General features: G+C 36.3%; 1 protein-coding gene across 1 annotated transcript in view; it reads left to right on the top strand.

Annotated features, from left to right (window-relative positions):
- The window catches only part of LOC110102564 (trafficking protein particle complex subunit 8), a 67,851-nt gene that overhangs the window by 40,259 nt on the left and 8,967 nt on the right, over positions 1 to 18,625 (top strand). Inside the window, exons 15-21 of the mRNA XM_020830968.2 lie at positions 22 to 119; positions 236 to 359; positions 446 to 553; positions 4,081 to 4,222; positions 5,094 to 5,204; positions 5,289 to 5,352; positions 5,471 to 5,546. Of these exons, the coding sequence (XP_020686627.1) occupies positions 22 to 119; positions 236 to 359; positions 446 to 553; positions 4,081 to 4,222; positions 5,094 to 5,204; positions 5,289 to 5,352; positions 5,471 to 5,546 (723 nt within the window). The remainder of the gene's footprint in view (positions 1 to 21; positions 120 to 235; positions 360 to 445; positions 554 to 4,080; positions 4,223 to 5,093; positions 5,205 to 5,288; positions 5,353 to 5,470; positions 5,547 to 18,625) is intronic.

Genomic DNA, 18,625 nt, shown 5'->3' with positions numbered 1-18,625 from the left:
CCGGGTGTCTTTCCAATGCAGAGACCACATGCACTTCGAACATATAGAAACGCTCTCTTAGTTTACGGAGGAATTCCTTGGAATTTTATTCTTGACCATGTTCATTACAATATTGGAAGGTAGTTATGGCATTCATTTTCCTAATAGTTTTTCGTATATATTTGAATAATAGGGGGCCTTGTGATAGACGGAATTCTTCCAGTTCTGATTTCTCAAAATCCATCATATGGTTCAGGTGGTATGCTTTTGTTGGAGTATTTGATGTGTCTGTGAAGCACATGTTGGAGATTCTTGCATGCAGCCATCAGTCAGCGACAACGCAACATTTATTCCTGGGGAACTTCTTCGAAACTGTCGAGGTAGTTCACCTGGATTTGCTTCCCACTTTCTTTTTATTTGGCCAAACTCTGTTTTGTTCTTAATAGGTGTTTTGTTGATTCATCAGAATATGGGGAAGATATTTGAAGTTAACAAGCTTCAGCTTCCTGTTGTAAATATGTCATCCATCCAAGTTATTTTTGAAGATCACCGGACTTATGCATCATTTGCAGATGTAAGTTGGAAAACCTTAGACAAACTCCTGCTGCACACCCACGAGATTCCAAGATATTTATTAACTGGCTAGATCTCCCAATTCTACATTTAAATTTCACGACCTTCCTCAATCCCCGTAGAACTCTTTTAAGCTAGATTTGCATGACTTCATTACAAATTCAGCTTTGGTAGAAAATAAAGGATGTTTACCTTGGAGATTCAATCACAAATAATTAATTAACTCAGTTTTTTATATTGTTTCCATCAAGCAATGGATTAATAATTGGTAGCCAACGCTAAATAAGAATGAACTATTGGACATATTTAACCTTGTTATTGCATGTTTTTTATACTTGGAATTACCAGTTTACTTGTTATTCAACAACACTTAGTTTCCGTTCTTATTTTTGTGTTCTTCTCCAATTTTCGAAGTAGTCGGATTTCGACGAAATTAATTTTATAAAAGTGTACATTAAATTTCAATTAAATCGATATAAAGGACTTATAATATAAAACTCGAAGAAAGTTGATCATAAGCGTTGCATGCATTTTGATGCACCGCGATAAAATTTAGGCAAATTTTCAAAGTCGTTGGTTTTTGACGAAAATGATTTTATAAAATAGTATATGAAATTTTGAGCAAATCGGTTCGGTCCCCTTAAAGCTCTAAATGGCTTTGGGAAGAACAAATGACCAATTTGCCCTCACATGCCTTTATTTTTCTTTAGGATTCTTAAGGGCTATTAAGTCATTTAGGAAAAATTTTCAAAACTTATTTGATTTTTAATTACAAATCTATGTGAAATTCCATATATGTCATTTATACCAATTTCTTCGAAATATTATGTACAATTTTATAAAATTATTTTTGTCGAAAACTGACGACTTTGAAAATCCACTTAAATTCCGTCGCGGCACATCGAAAAGCGTGCGATGTCTAAAATTAACATTTTCAGGTTTTACAATCATGACATATAAAAAATTTCCCACGTTTTGGAAATTAAAATCGCCAAAGTTCCATAATATAAAAATTACTTAATAGCCCATGAAAGTCTTAAGGAAATTTTTTCAGGTAAGGGTAATTAAGTAATTTGAAAATCTCTAACCGCCTGATGCAATAAAAAAGATCGCAAAAATATATAAAAACTAGATCTTTCTTTTAGAATAAGAAAATACAATAATTAAGCAAAACACAACTTAACTTTCATATTATAAAGACAACACATACAAACTTATAACATAAAACATCCAAAACTACATTTCCTTGAGAAGAAAGATACAAATGGGGTGGTCACTTTCGGATAGAAGAATTAGATAAGAAGTCTGAGACGGAATCGTAGAGAGGATAAGAGAAATGGAACAAGCTTGCAAGCTTTTCCGCAGGTTTTTTTGCTCCAAAAATTACTTCATATCATCCTCTATTTTCTTACAAAACAACCCATATATATAGGTGACAAGAGGCAGCCAAACAACCCCATTTACCTCCAACCAAACCAATCAGGAAAGGGGAAACAGAAGGTCAGCATGTGGCTCCAGGAGCCGTATCTGAAGGGACCACACAGGGGAGAGGAATGGGCAACCACGGGACAGGAGCCAGGCGGAGAAACCAAACGGGCAATAGAGAGGGGGAGGGGGGAATGAACCTGATTTGACATTTATGAACTAATTTTAGAGGAAGAAAACAATAAGTAACCAAAGGGGAAGCTCAAACCGAGCTACCAAACCCAAACAAGGAACCAAATCAACCCAAAAAACAAGAAACATCTATTGCCCACCCCTTTGCCTACATCAAATTCTTCCTCGGTTGAAAGGGCTCATCTCCTGATGAGGATGCTTGAATACGTTTCTGACGAGATGAAGGCGCCGCATCTAGCTCTTGCATTATGGCCGCATACTTCTTCATGATTTTTTTTACATCTTCAGGATAATTTATCTTTCTAGCTTGAATTTGGCCCGGAGATTTTGCATTTTCTTTTCGTATTTTTTCGTACATAATTGCATCTTCATATGAAGTTTGTATAATTCGTTTTGTAGCGGATCGGTAGAATCTCCTTGTGGCGGAATTCATCTGTTGATTGGAATTTGGAATTCAGGATTTCTTGGCTGATTTTCACCCACAACTGACTCATTATCTTCATGTTTTTCCAGTTTCCTAAATACTTACAAAAAAACACGAACAACCTAGGCTCTAATACCAAATTGATGCAATAAGAAAGATCACATAATACATAAAAACTAGGTCTTTCTTTTATAATAAGAAAATACAATAATTAAGCAAAACACAACTTAACTTTCATATTATAAAGAGGACGCATACAAACTTATAACATAAAACATCTAAAACTGCAATTCCTTGAGAAGAAAGATAGAAATGGGGTGGTCACTTGCAGATAGAAGAATTACATAATAAGTTCGAGACGAAATCGTAGAGAGGAGAAGAGAAATGGAACAAGCTCTCAAGCTTTTCCAAGAAGAAAACCGTAAGTTTTTTGGCTCCAAAAATAACTAAATATCATCCTCAATTTTCTTACAAAACTACCCATATATATTGGTGAAATGAGGCAGCCAAACCGCCCCATTTACCTCGAGCTGAACCAATCAGGAAAGGGGAAACAAAAGGTCAGCAGGAGGCTTCAGGAGCAGTAGCCAAAGGGACCACACAGGGGAGAGGAACATGCAAACACGGGGAACAAAACAGCCAACCATGGGGCAGGAACCAACCACAGGACATGAGATAGGCAGAGAAACCGAACGGGCAACAGAGAGGGGTAGGGGTGAATGAACCTGATTTGACATTTATGAGCTGATTTTAGAAGAATAGAGGAGGCGGACAAGGGACGACGACAAGGTTTCGTGGCGGCAGAGGCGGTTTCCAACGACCAATTTTGGGGAAAATTGTGATGGGAGATTCAAGGAAGACTAAAGTATGTTTATAAACAAGAATATCCTCCATTTCACATATATTTCTTGAGGAAAAAAATTCTAGGGTTTCTCCAAAACCTAAAATTTTTCATGAGGATTGTTAGGGAGAGTTGAAGGAATGATTTAGAGCATATAAATGAAGTTTTCCGAAATTTTTAGTGGGTTTGGAAAATTAGGGTTTGTCATATTTTTGGATTTTTAAGAAATTTTTTAATGCTTTTTGTTCCTAATGATCTTAGGAATAATTTTAATGAAAGAAATTTAGTATTTTCATAAAATTGTAATTTTCCAAAATTTTAAATTAAAATGATCCGAAAATAAATTTACCTAAGTATTAATTAGATTTAAGGGAAATTTTTGTATGGTTATATTATGAAATTAGTGAATATATGATTTCTAAAATTTTGGTTTTTGAGTAAATCCGAAAATTAAGTTTATTTTAGTTTAAATTAGGAAATTGTTATCTCCTTTAGTTATCTACAAGTTTTCCCTCTGCTGTGCTTAATTTTCATTACGGTAACATGCTATATTGATTGATAGATTAATTGTTAGCATTCTTTCTTGAGAATATTAACTTTACCTTTTATCTCTTGTCTGTAAAATGCATTTTGTGTGTGGAATCAGCTTAATGTGAATGAAAACTTGTGGAAATCATTGGAGGAGGAAATGGTTCCATTGGCGTCTACTATTAAATCGAATTGGCTTGAATCACAGTCAAAGTTGTCCTTAAAAAAGTATGATGACTCTCATGTTTGTGTTGTTGGAGGTATGGTTTAACTTTCAGTCTGATTTCTGATTGGTATTCATAATTTTGCAGCCCCCTTAAATTAGGGACAGGAATTGTGGATTTTAAAGTACCAATATTCAGCATGGTTATATTTTGTGTTACAATTATTTTATATTGAAAAGTGTGTAACCTATGCATATAACTATAAGTTTTTGAGAGAGCTTACAGTTTTTGATGTATAAAATTGAAAGATGTAGCCACTTCAGCTCCAGCTTTGTTTGGGATTGCTTTTGGTTTTATTTTTAGAAAACAGGTTAAAGGAATCATAAAGCAAGTTTAATAAGTCATTTTTTTGTTTCTGAAAACAAGTAGAGTTGTTTTGATGTTAGTTGTGTACCTTTCTCCATTCATTTCTATTCATCATAGGCCTGCTTTAGTCATGTAGTATTGTCTACGCCAAATCTTGCATTAGTAATGCCAATGTGGTTGTTTATCTGGAGTTGAATAATTGTTTTTTTTTTATCTCACTAAAACATCAAGCATACTTGAAATTTTGAAACAAGAAGTTTTATGAATGCTACCTTACGTGATTGATTATTTTATTTCACAACCCAACTTCATGCGTGGTTAACGTTTTTAAAATGGCATGTTTTATACATGCTATCTCAACACTTGAGTGCTTTTCTGTTTTTTTTTTTTTAAACAAGAGCTGGCTTTAGAGTTCTAAAAGCTACTCAATACCCTAAGAGATAGTAGGCAAAGTTCATTGGAAATAGGCTGATGGTTTTTGCGTGACTTATAAATTTGCTAAACGATGTACCCTTATTATGCTTTAAACTTTGCTAGAGTGTTTTTTTTTAATGTTTTGTTTTGCTAGGCATACTTAATTTTTATGTTTAATTGCTTGCAGAAGCAATAAAACTCGATATTGAGTTCAGAAATCCTCTTCAGATTCCAATTTCTGTTTCCAGCCTTTCTCTTATTTGTGATATCTGTGAAAAATCTAAAGAGGCAAAGATTGGTAAATCACCTTCCCTTCTATATGTCAGTAATTCAGTCAGTGCATTTCTTAACTTTCTATAATATTTATATGTTAACTATGCAGATGGAGGTACATCTTCTTTTGGATTCAATGATATTGAAGAACTTAAGGAGGCTCCTAGTTGTAGGTACAGGCTATTTAAGTTTCATTGTTCTCGGCTGGAACCTTTTTGGTTTTCACCTGATTTTGAATTCTGAGAACTTACGAATTGATTTTCTTACTACAGTTTATTATGATTGTTGCAGAAGTAGAATTGGTGATGTTTCAAATCTTGTCCTATCAGAGTTTGATCTGGTTCTTGGTGGAGGTGAGGCTAAAAGGGTAGGTTTTGCATATTGCTAAATATTCTTATCTCACACGCCTATGAACCTGCTAGACCCTCAAGTATCAAATGCTTGAAGTTTTTTTTTTTTTTTCAACTGATATAAATGGAGTAGAACAAACTGCTGGTTGAAATTTGGTAAAATTGCATATAGATATAGGCTAGATCCCTCATTCTCTAACGTGTTGTAATTAGGTATCTATTTTTCTGAATTCACTCCCCAAGCAGGCTAGTATTTTTTCTTCTGGTAAACTGTTATGACAATAAAATAGAGTTTTTTGTGCTTTTAAAATATATGGGTTGTAAAAGCGCTCAGGGACTCCAGGGATGATCCCTCTCTTAGAACTCTTTTAGGGTCTAGGAATCTTATGTTGATCAACATGAAGTTTTTAAAGGTAGAACATTTCATTTTCCCATATATTTCCCATTGGCAAAATTTTGGACTATTTGAGGTTTATATTGGATTTAAGAAATATTGGCTTTCAATGGGTGCTAACTTTTATAATTTGTTTCATCTCAAATATTATATTTGAGAATATTCTCGATTAAAGATATTCATGTGCATTTTGAATTATTGATGATTTAGTTTTGTAATTTGTCTATGGTAGAAGCAATGTTTAAAATTGCGTATTCGGGTATTGAGGCGTTTTTCATTCGTGAGGCGAGGCGTAAGCCTCAAGGCGTTTTGAGGCGTAAGCCTCAAAATCAAAAGATTGTGTAAACATAAAATGATAAATTTTTTATATACTAATGAGTGAATAATATAAAACATAAAAAAGTATAAGATATGAACTGAAATCAAAACATCTCAATAATAAGACAACATGAAATGTAGTTCAACTCAAAATTCTATCTTTTCTAAATCCCAGTAATCTTTTCATTAACATATAATTCTAATTTCCAAAAATAAATAGCAATGACATATCACATAAGAACTCATAAGTCATCAGCACTGTCATCACTAAGGGGTTCTTTATTTGAATCATCATTATGATGAACGACTCTCTCCCCTTCCTCCTCTCCTATAGAGTCCAATGTCGGGCATTTACTTCAAGATTTATGTAAGTTTTAATATATATAGCGTGAGGCGTAAGCCTCATGCCAGTGAGGCGAGGCGGGCCTCAACCAAGTTGAGGCGCAAGCCTCATAAAAAAGACTTGAGGCGTAAGCATCAAGGCGTTTTTTATTGGAATTGCGCAAAGGCGGGCCTCAAGGCGAGCCTCATATTGCGCAATTTTAAACCATGGGTAGAAGGATGAATTGTCAACCTGATTATATCAGAGTTTTTCTTAAGGCATCCTGTGTATTCTAAAGATTGAAGTCTATATCATAGGTTTGACTCAAGGCGATTCTTGAGATTTCACTACTTATTTTAAGCATCTTCATGTTAATAACATTATGATGCTTCTACAAGGTGCTTTTAATAGGGACCTTCAAGTTGACTTGAGATATGAGTTGGAATGCAGTTGAGTTAACGGAAGATCTTGAGCATAAGGTAAGTATTTGGTTTGCACATAACATATGAGTCTTGATTTTGGGAAAGTCAAAGCTTACATCCTAAGGCATGTGGATGGATTTTGAATTTGGTGGATGTTACTTTTGTTTGATCTTTTCTAAATACTGTTTTATAATGTGTGATTTTGCACCTCTATGTTTTCTTTTAGAGATGTAAGACTCGACCCACGAATCACCCCTTGAGGACTCAAGTGAGAGATCACCCACTAGTTTTGAAACAAATTGGATCAGTCAGATTTGAAGTTTATTTATATTGAATAAACTTGACCCATAAATTCAAGGGAAGTTGAGGTTTACATTTCCTTATTTTATTGAGAAAATATGATGGATTCAAGATAATTGTATCTGGTATTAACTTGGCTTGGAGTTTGGGATTTAGTAAAACTAGGGCTCATATCCTTGTATTTTGTAGAGAAGGCTTGACGAAGCTCCAAATACATGCATGTGGTATAAACTCGGCTCGTAGGATTTAAGATTTGCTCGGAGTTTTGATCTTAGAAAACTTAATGGCTTTGTGTTGATTCAATTATTTGTTTGTGTGGATATGATGAATCATATCTTTATTTTTTAACAATCTAAGGGGCTTGAAATTATTTATTTAATTTTAAATGTGGTTTGAGATTCTTTAAGGCAATAATTTAATAATCACCTAATGAAATAAGTACAACATCAAGCAATTGCAAAGAAAAAGCTTGTTGAAAAAGAAAATACCAAAATACACCTTCCAATATAAGTTGATAGTAATGAAGCAAGAGTAGTCTTGGTGGAAGTATATAACCCTCATTTAAAGCATCTTGTTTGAAGCCTGGTAAACCTTGGAGAGTGATGATATATTTTCTTTCTATTTGTGCTCCTCAGTTTATAGAGAATTGGAAGCATTTTTTTCAATTATTATTCTATAGTTGAAATACTAACATCAAAGCCATCAAATTATGAATCTAGATCACCAATGTACCCAACAAGAAGATGATCATAGGGAAATAATACATCTTTAGGATTTGGATCAATTATATTGTTATGCAACCTAAAGACAAACCTTGCTTTAGGAATACAAATGAAAACACACTTCCTTTTTTATTCACATAAACCCTTAAATAACACAAACAAACACAATAAAGAAGTACTAACACAACTTATAACTTATAATAGAACAAGACACGACACAACTTAAAATTTACAATTTAGAGAAGAAAGATGCATGTGGAATGAGAATCGTGGAGAGAAGAAGAAGATAGAAGTCTGAGACAAGTTTTAAAAGATAGGGAGGTAGAAAAAAATAGCACGCAAGCTATATAAACTCGTAGGTTTCACTTTCCAAAAATCATCACAAATCTCTCTCCCTTTCTCTAAAAGATGGAGAAAAAAAGTATAAATGCTCTCCTTAATGAGCCACCCAAATCAGCCAATAGAATAAACCCAAAACTGCCCACTTAATGAGAAATTAAAACACTTTAGCATAGGAATCAACAAGGAACAGTTCACGAACAGCGAGCTTATGAAAGACAAAATAGCCACATATGACTGCATCATCTTGTGTGCAAATGAGGTGTTGGTCACCTCCTTTGTGGTAATGACACCCAGGGATGATTTTGATTCCATGATAGGATATAATGTTAGTTCAAAGTTGTATACAAACCATATCAAAAGTAGTTAGAACTTTTTAGCTGATGTTGATCATTTGAATTTTCCCTTATATCCTGATTGCTAGCATTATTAATAAAAAGGGAAAATCCAAAATTAATCCTTGGATTATTCCTATGTGGCTAATTTAGCCCCAAATTATTGCATCAATCCATTTTTTTCTATCGACTATATAAACCTTCTTCCAAATAGTCCCTTCGGGATTAAATTGAGATAAATTTTATATAATTGAGGGACTACTAAGTTGGGATCAATCTTATATCTCAATTTTCATCATTTTCTTCTTGATGGAGCATTTCGATTAAATTTTGCATAGTTCTGGGATTAATGATGTAATGCAATCATGTGTGGATTAAGAATTGCAAATTAGAGATTAATAATAGACTATTAACTTTGCATATTAACCATAAATTCTAGCTTTCTCAAGTAGGGTTCAAGAAAAAGCAATGATTGATTAAGACATGGTGATTGACTACAATTGAAGATTATAAAACCTTTACGCAATAAAACCAAAAGAAATACAAGTAATGTAAATAGCTAGGAAAACAAAAGCCACACGTTTAATATATAGATCCTTCACCTTGAGGTCCTTTAATTACTCTCGAAAATAGGGCTAGCGGAGGAGGATTGTAAGCAAACTCAACGATGCCATTAGTAGACAGGTGATACCAAGGGGACTCGTCGCCGGGGAAGAAGTCGGAATTGGAGGAGCGGGTGGGCGACTGTCAATGATCCACTCGGAGTCTGGACGTTGTCTGTCGATGACGTGTATGAGGGTCGGTAGGATCCGATCCAAGGAAGTTCCAACGGTGTCGTCGTCGGAGTCAAATCCCGCGTCGAAAAACGGCGATTGTAGGACGTCAAGATTACCGTGGGCGTCAAACACAAGCCCCCATTCTAGCTCCGGATCCGCCATGCATCTTGCCGGGAGGGATGAATGCATAATAGTTGGGAAGGGAGAGGGAAAAGGTGGCGGGTTGTAGGAGGAGAGGAATTGCCTTGAGAGCTTGAGATCATCAACTAGAGAAAGGCTCCAACGACAGTAAACTGAAAATTCTGCCGTAGTTTCAGTTTTTAATAGAGGTGGGAGGGAATTAATTTGAGGAATTCAAATTAATTCCAAAGGGATTGATGGGGCGGCAAAGGGGAAGGAATTTGGGCTGATTTATTGGTGTATTTATGTCATTTGGAAGAGAGAGAAGGCCAATAAAGGGGGCCGGCCATATGAGGAGGGGGAAGAGGGATTAAGGGGTTATGAGAGTGGGGCCCAAGTTTAAGTAAGTAAATCAATTAGATCTGAATTTTTAATTTCAGATTTAATTAGAGCTTAAGTAACTTCCCAAAATTTAAAATTGAGAGGGAGACCAAATTTGGATTTAATCTCTTTAATGGGCTGGATTAATTGCATAATCACCAATTAGGAAAGTTAATAACTCATGAGATTTGAAATTCAAACGGTGGGAAGCTCCAAGAAGGGGAGGCGGCGGAAATGGGCTGCTGGGCTGTTCGGCGGGTGGCCAGCTGCTGGCCGTTGGGGGCTGGCCGGCGGCGGCTAAATTTCAGGCCGGCGGTATTGGGTCACTTGGAGGAGGCGGCGGCAAGAGCAAGGGGAGGGAGAAATGGAGTTCTAGGAATTCGACGACTACGGATTTACTAACCTCAATTATCTTCACCTTGAATTTCCACAAGATTAGGTAGTATGAAAACTAGAACTCACAAAGAGATCTAGTTTTTCCGACGAACTCTCTAAGAGATCTTGGAGGGAGGAACTCACAAAGAGAACAAGTAGTAAATTTCATTTCATAAAAAACTAACTATTACAATCCCTCATGCCTCATATAAAGAGGCCCAAAATAAATATAAAATAAAATGACGTAAATGCCCTCAGGGCTACATAAGTGAAACAATGCCCTCAGGGGCAAACTAGGAAAATAAAGGAAATAACATAAAATGCGAATACATCAAAAATAGAGACTCTGGATCGTGGCCATCAATCTGCGCCTCCGGCGATGGTACACGTGTCGAAATCTGATGTCCCCATCAATTAAATTGTATAAATGTGGTTCTTTTGGACTAAATTGGTTATATGCAAATAGTTGAAGGATTATTTTGGGCTATTTCTCATTAATAAAATATGATATCTGCAATTTTGGATGAGCTTAGAAGAAACCTATGAAGTTGGGACCAATACAAGAAGAAAATTACGATGGAATGCAGTCAAATTCCACCTCCTATTAGTAATCACGAGTTATGAAACCAATTCAAATCTTCTTCTCCAAAGGGATATTAACACTCATTTCTACTAGGACTCTAGCCATGACTACAAGAAATGAAACTAATAAAAGCGGTTTGAGATTTTTTTTTAAGTGCAATTTTATAACAAGATGATAATATGAGTACAAGAAGGGAAATTATCAAGAATTGCTAGATTACAGAAAAATGATCAAATACATCCATCATAAAGCCAAATGGTGAGTCATTAAAAAGTATAGGAAAACAACACGAGATAATGTTAACCTCTACAGCAAATCCAAAAAAAAAATCAAATTAAAAAAATATATATGCACACCTTCGAAAAACCCGCTCAAATCCGACCGAAAGCACTGTATATTCGGTGTTGTTTGCTTCTCATCTCTGTGAATCCTATTTCTTCCACACACGAGCCTTCAGCTAAACTCGCACAAGCTTCCGTTAACACCCTTTGCACGAAACCCTGTATCAAACATTACCTCCATCTTCCTATGTCTACCGCAAGTCTCACGTTCTAACCTTACCTCCCATAGCTGCATAACTCACGAGCCACTACACTCGAGGGATTCAATTCTTTCTCCAAACTCTAGATCTCGCTCGCATAAGTTCCCTCCCGCCTGTAGCTTCCCATCCAACATTCAGAATTCGGCCCTAGTTATGCCTCTAGTATCGATCTGCACCTGACTCCCTCTAAAGCCATTCTCCAGTCTCCACAGCAATCGACCTGCTTGCTCCCTTCAGCAAATAGTAGTCTTGCTTAGCTTTTCATAAGTTATCGATAACACACATGGAGCCAAACTTCCCACGAGCTACCGCCTTCAGTTCACTCGACTTCTGAGACCCCCATAGCCTCAAACCACATGGTTCGTTTTAGCTCACTGTATCGATTACCTATTATCCTTCAAGCCAATGAAATCGCAAGTCCTTTCGTTCCAGCTCACTATATATATAGTGTGTGTGGAAAAAGAAAGAATAAAATGCAAAAAAAAAAAGGAAGAGGAGAGAGGGGAAAAAAGGAGAAAGAGGGAGGAGATTTTCTTTTGTGCATATTTTTGATTTTTGTCGTCACTTAGGTATAATGGTTTCAAACTCAAGTCCTCCAGAAACAATCTAGTTTTTGGCATTTGCTGCGAGCTGGAGGACCCTTTATACACACTCTTTATAGCGTGGTGGGAGGAAATCCGATGCGACGCTTGCACGGGTAGGCCCTGTACATGCTCCGAGACGGGTAGGCCATGTACACGCTCTTCATAGCATAGAGGGGACAATTTTAAGTACTCGTATGCCCTTGCGAATATTTTTTTTTAAATGTATTATTATTTAACGAATATGATTTGAAAATTCTATATATTAAAACATCATAACTTATAATGGTCCAATCATAATCTTTAGGTTACAAAGTATAAGGGGAATTTCCAGTAGAGAATCAAATTCTATTGACTTACTTGCAAAAGAAGTGAATGCTTTTATTTTGCTGATAGTAGCAGGCTTTATAGGCCTCGGTTTTAGAGGTAAGTAAATTGGTTCTAAATTCTGAATGCAAATTTGAGCGATGGGCGAGGAGCATCAATTGTTACAGTAGTAGGAAGGGTTTTTCCATTTGAAAGTCCCTCTTATGGCCGAATGTTTGATGTTCTTAGATCTTGATAAGTCTTAAAATAATTAAAAAAGTATATATCGAATGACTTTATAGAAAGAACATGGGGGGAGGGGGGGGGTGCTTTTATAGATTATTTTTTGCAAATATCTAGAAGATTGTAAGCTAATCCACACCTTTTCCAACAAGGTAACATTCCTTTTTACAAAAAAAAAAAGTGTTTATAAAAGACCTTGAGATACGAGTAGCAGCAAATCTACTTGCAAATGTTTATCTAAGTTAAAAACCCATTTTGTATAATGTTTGAAAAAAATATAATCGAAGTTGAGAAAATACGTCCTAAATAGTGATGTAGGAAAAAAATATTCCTTGGGTATTTATTATTGGGCTGAAATTCATCTAAATGGGCTTGGCTCATGTTTCTTTGGCTATTTGGTGTTTGGAGAGTTGTGGCTGATTGGGGGCTATTTTTTTGAGATATTGGCTGCTTTGGTTGTCTTTTGAGCTTCTTTCCCCTATTTAAATGACATGTTGGCTGCTGTTGGGAGGTTGGTGAAGTGGATATTTATCTCTAAAAACTTGAGTGTTTTCTTCCAAAGCTTGAGAGCTCTTCTTCCCTACTTCTAAGTCTTCTACCTAGTTCTTCTCTCCACAAGTTACCCTTCCACTGTATCATTCTTAAGTTTTTATAAGTTGTATTGTGCCTTTGTTTTACGCAATAAAACCAAAAGAAATACAAGTAATGTAAATAGCTAGGAAAACAAAAGCCACACGTTTAATATATAGATCCTTCACCTTGAGGTCCTTTAATTACTCTCGAAAATAGGGCTAGCGGAGGAGGATTGTAAGCAAACTCAACGATGCCATTAGTAGACAGGTGATACCAAGGGGACTCGTCGCCGGGGAAGAAGTCGGAATTGGAGGAGCGGGTGGGCGACTGTCAATGATCCACTCGGAGTCTGGACGTTGTCTGTCGATGACGTGTATGAGGGTCGGTAGGATCCGATCCAAGGAAGTTCCAACGGTGTCGTCGTCGGAGTCAAATCCCGCGTCGAAAAACGGCGATTGTAGGACGTCAAGATTACCGTGGGCGTCAAACACAAGCCCCCATTCTAGCTCCGGATCCGCCATGCATCTTGCCGGGAGGGATGAATGCATAATAGTTGGGAAGGGAGAGGGAAAAGGTGGCGGGTTGTAGGAGGAGAGGAATTGCCTTGAGAGCTTGAGATCATCAACTAGAGAAAGGCTCCAACGACAGTAAACTGAAAATTCTGCCGTAGTTTCAGTTTTTAATAGAGGTGGGAGGGAATTAATTTGAGGAATTCAAATTAATTCCAAAGGGATTGATGGGGCGGCAAAGGGGAAGGAATTTGGGCTGATTTATTGGTGTATTTATGTCATTTGGAAGAGAGAGAAGGCCAATAAAGGGGGCCGGCCATATGAGGAGGGGGAAGAGGGATTAAGGGGTTATGAGAGTGGGGCCCAAGTTTAAGTAAGTAAATCAATTAGATCTGAATTTTTAATTTCAGATTTAATTAGAGCTTAAGTAACTTCCCAAAATTTAAAATTGAGAGGGAGACCAAATTTGGATTTAATCTCTTTAATGGGCTGGATTAATTGCATAATCACCAATTAGGAAAGTTAATAACTCATGAGATTTGAAATTCAAACGGTGGGAAGCTCCAAGAAGGGGAGGCGGCGGAAATGGGCTGCTGGGCTGTTCGGCGGGTGGCCAGCTGCTGGCCGTTGGGGGCTGGCCGGCGGCGGCTAAATTTCAGGCCGGCGGTATTGGGTCACTTGGAGGAGGCGGCGGCAAGAGCAAGGGGAGGGAGAAATGGAGTTCTAGGAATTCGACGACTACGGATTTACTAACCTCAATTATCTTCACCTTGAATTTCCACAAGATTAGGTAGTATGAAAACTAGAACTCACAAAGAGATCTAGTTTTTCCGACGAACTCTCTAAGAGATCTTGGAGGGAGGAACTCACAAAGAGAACAAGTAGTAAATTTCATTTCATAAAAAACTAACTATTACAATCCCTCATGCCTCATATAAAGAGGCCCAAAATAAATATAAAATAAAATGACGTAAATGCCCTCAGGGCTACATAAGTGAAACAATGCCCTCAGGGGCAAACTAGGAAAATAAAGGAAATAACATAAAATGCGAATACATCAAAAATAGAGACTCTGGATCGTGGCCATCAATCTGCGCCTCCGGCGATGGTACACGTGTCGAAATCTGATGTCCCCATCAATTAAATTGTATAAATGTGGTTCTTTTGGACTAAATTGGTTATATGCAAATAGTTGAAGGATTATTTTGGGCTATTTCTCATTAATAAAATATGATATCTGCAATTTTGGATGAGCTTAGAAGAAACCTATGAAGTTGGGACCAATACAAGAAGAAAATTACGATGGAATGCAGTCAAATTCCACCTCCTATTAGTAATCACGAGTTATGAAACCAATTCAAATCTTCTTCTCCAAAGGGATATTAACACTCATTTCTACTAGGACTCTAGCCATGACTACAAGAAATGAAACTAATAAAAGCGGTTTGAGATTTTTTTTTAAGTGCAATTTTATAACAAGATGATAATATGAGTACAAGAAGGGAAATTATCAAGAATTGCTAGATTACAGAAAAATGATCAAATACATCCATCATAAAGCCAAATGGTGAGTCATTAAAAAGTATAGGAAAACAACACGAGATAATGTTAACCTCTACAGCAAATCCAAAAAAAAAATCAAATTAAAAAAATATATATGCACACCTTCGAAAAACCCGCTCAAATCCGACCGAAAGCACTGTATATTCGGTGTTGTTTGCTTCTCATCTCTGTGAATCCTATTTCTTCCACACACGAGCCTTCAGCTAAACTCGCACAAGCTTCCGTTAACACCCTTTGCACGAAACCCTGTATCAAACATTACCTCCATCTTCCTATGTCTACCGCAAGTCTCACGTTCTAACCTTACCTCCCATAGCTGCATAACTCACGAGCCACTACACTCGAGGGATTCAATTCTTTCTCCAAACTCTAGATCTCGCTCGCATAAGTTCCCTCCCGCCTGTAGCTTCCCATCCAACATTCAGAATTCGGCCCTAGTTATGCCTCTAGTATCGATCTGCACCTGACTCCCTCTAAAGCCATTCTCCAGTCTCCACAGCAATCGACCTGCTTGCTCCCTTCAGCAAATAGTAGTCTTGCTTAGCTTTTCATAAGTTATCGATAACACACATGGAGCCAAACTTCCCACGAGCTACCGCCTTCAGTTCACTCGACTTCTGAGACCCCCATAGCCTCAAACCACATGGTTCGTTTTAGCTCACTGTATCGATTACCTATTCTCCTTCAAGCCAATGAAATCGCAAGTCCTTTCGTTCCAGCTCACTATATATATAGTGTGTGTGGAAAAAGAAAGAATAAAATGCAAAAAAAAAAAGGAAGAGGAGAGAGGGGAAAAAAGGAGAAAGAGGGAGGAGATTTTCTTTTGTGCATATTTTTGATTTTTGTCGTCACTTAGGTATAATGGTTTCAAACTCAAGTCCTCCAGAAACAATCTAGTTTTTGGCATTTGCTGCGAGCTGGAGGACCCTTTATACACACTCTTTATAGCGTGGTGGGAGGAAATCCGATGCGACGCTTGCACGGGTAGGCCCTGTACATGCTCCGAGACGGGTAGGCCATGTACACGCTCTTCATAGCATAGAGGGGACAATTTTAAGTACTCGTATGCCCTTGCGAATATTTTTTTTTAAATGTATTATTATTTAACGAATATGATTTGAAAATTCTATATATTAAAACATCATAACTTATAATGGTCCAATCATAATCTTTAGGTTACAAAGTATAAGGGGAATTTCCAGTAGAGAATCAAATTCTATTGACTTACTTGCAAAAGAAGTGAATGCTTTTATTTTGCTGATAGTAGCAGGCTTTATAGGCCTCGGTTTTAGAGGTAAGTAAATTGGTTCTAAATTCTGAATGCAAATTTGAGCGATGGGCGAGGAGCATCAATTGTTACAGTAGTAGGAAGGGTTTTTCCATTTGAAAGTCCCTCTTATGGCCGAATGTTTGATGTTCTTAGATCTTGATAAGTCTTAAAATAATTAAAAAAGTATATATCGAATGACTTTATAGAAAGAACAACATGGGGGGAGGGGGGGGGGTGCTTTTATAGATTATTTTTTGCAAATATCTAGAAGATTGTAAGCTAATCCACACCTTTTCCAACAAGGTAACATTCCTTTTTACAAAAAAAAAAGTGTTTATAAAAGACCTTGAGATACGAGTAGCAGCAAATCTACTTGCAAATGTTTATCTAAGTTAAAAACCCATTTTGTATAATGTTTGAAAAAAATATAATCGAAGTTGAGAAAATACGTCCTAAATAGTGATGTAGGAAAAAAATATTCCTTGGGTATTTATTATTGGGCTGAAATTCATCTAAATGGGCTTGGCTCATGTTTCTTTGGCTATTTGGTGTTTGGAGAGTTGTGGCTGATTGGGGGGTTTTTTTTTTGTTTGAAAAAAATATAATCGAAGTTGAGAAAATACGTCCTAAATAGTGATGTAGGAAAAAAATATTCCTTGGGTATTTATTATTGGGCTGAAATTCATCTAAATGGGCTTGGCTCATGTTTCTTTGGCTATTTGGTGTTTGGAGAGTTGTGGCTGATTGGGGGCTATTTTTTTGAGATATTGGCTGCTTTGGTTGTCTTTTGAGCTTCTTTCCCCTATTTAAATGACATGTTGGCTGCTGTTGGGAGGTTGGTGAAGTGGATATTTATCTCTAAAAACTTGAGTGTTTTCTTCCAAAGCTTGAGAGCTCTTCTTCCCTACTTCTAAGTCTTCTACCTAGTTCTTCTCTCCACAAGTTACCCTTCCACTGTATCATTCTTAAGTTTTTATAAGTTGTATTGTGCCTTTGTGTTAATATTATTGTTATCTTGCTTATGTTTGTCAATGTTTTAAGAAAGGAAGGTTGTGTTTTTACGCTATTATTTTGTTGTATCAAATAGTAAAAAGTGGTTCAAATTCATAACAAGGCAATGATAGAAGTATAACAAGGGCAATTATTAAAAATTGACAGAGAAAAAAATGTTTAATAGCATTAAATAAAAATATCATGTTGTGTAAGTTCAATTGCCCGCCTATCTTGAAGCTTGATGCAAATAGGTAAGTGATAATTTTTTTTCTCATTACTGCCCCATCTGATGAATAAGATATGAAATCTCCTATCCACCTACATGTTTGCATTCATAATGCTCCCATTCGATTCAAGAGGATGTAATGAATCATCATCTTTTGTATCTTTACCAATAGTAGAGAGAGGAACTTCCAAAGTATGAGGATAAATATCTATATTATGCATTTATGAGGTTGATGAAATTGATGGATTGAAAGAGCTGAACAAACTAACTGCAACTTTTAAGAGATCAATTTATTCTAAATTTTGAGCGCACACCTCAACTAATGAAGAAGTAGCAATCATTGAGGTGGAATGAATGTTTGGCTATTTGAATGTGCTTCTTGGGCTTGATCAATTGAATTTCTTAAATCCAGACGGGCTTTGAAGTAACTAGAGTATATGTGTTAAAAAATATTTTAGAAAAAGCAATAGTTAGAAATGCCTTCAAATTCAACATTTTGCCAGTAACCACAAGACGATATATCAATCAACACCTTCTTATGAAGAGGAGAGGTACCCGGTATTTCTATCGGGACCAAGGTTATTGATAACCTAAAAAGATGGGGGCAATAGCAACATCAAATTGCAAAGGTTTACTAAAAATAGATCCCAAATAATATAAAGTTGATTAATTGAAGAAATGTAAATGTAACTTAGTAGAAGCTACCCATACACGTTTGGATGATAGGTGATTTATTTGGAACTATCATAATGGGGTGACTATTTCAGCATTCTCATTCTCATAAAAATGCTTCTAATTTAATATGCACAATGAGGAAAGAGCTTGTCGTAATTTTTTCAAATTATTTTAATTTTTTTTATATCAATTTTTTAATTATTTTATTATTTTTATTTTTTATATCTTT

This window comes from Dendrobium catenatum, unplaced genomic scaffold (assembly GCF_001605985.2).
Source record: "Dendrobium catenatum unplaced genomic scaffold, ASM160598v2 fragScaff_scaffold_938, whole genome shotgun sequence".
In the NCBI taxonomy this organism is placed as follows: domain Eukaryota; kingdom Viridiplantae; phylum Streptophyta; class Magnoliopsida; order Asparagales; family Orchidaceae; genus Dendrobium; species Dendrobium catenatum.
Note: the sequence above shows the minus strand (reverse complement) of the source record. Positions and strands in the feature narration are given on the sequence as shown.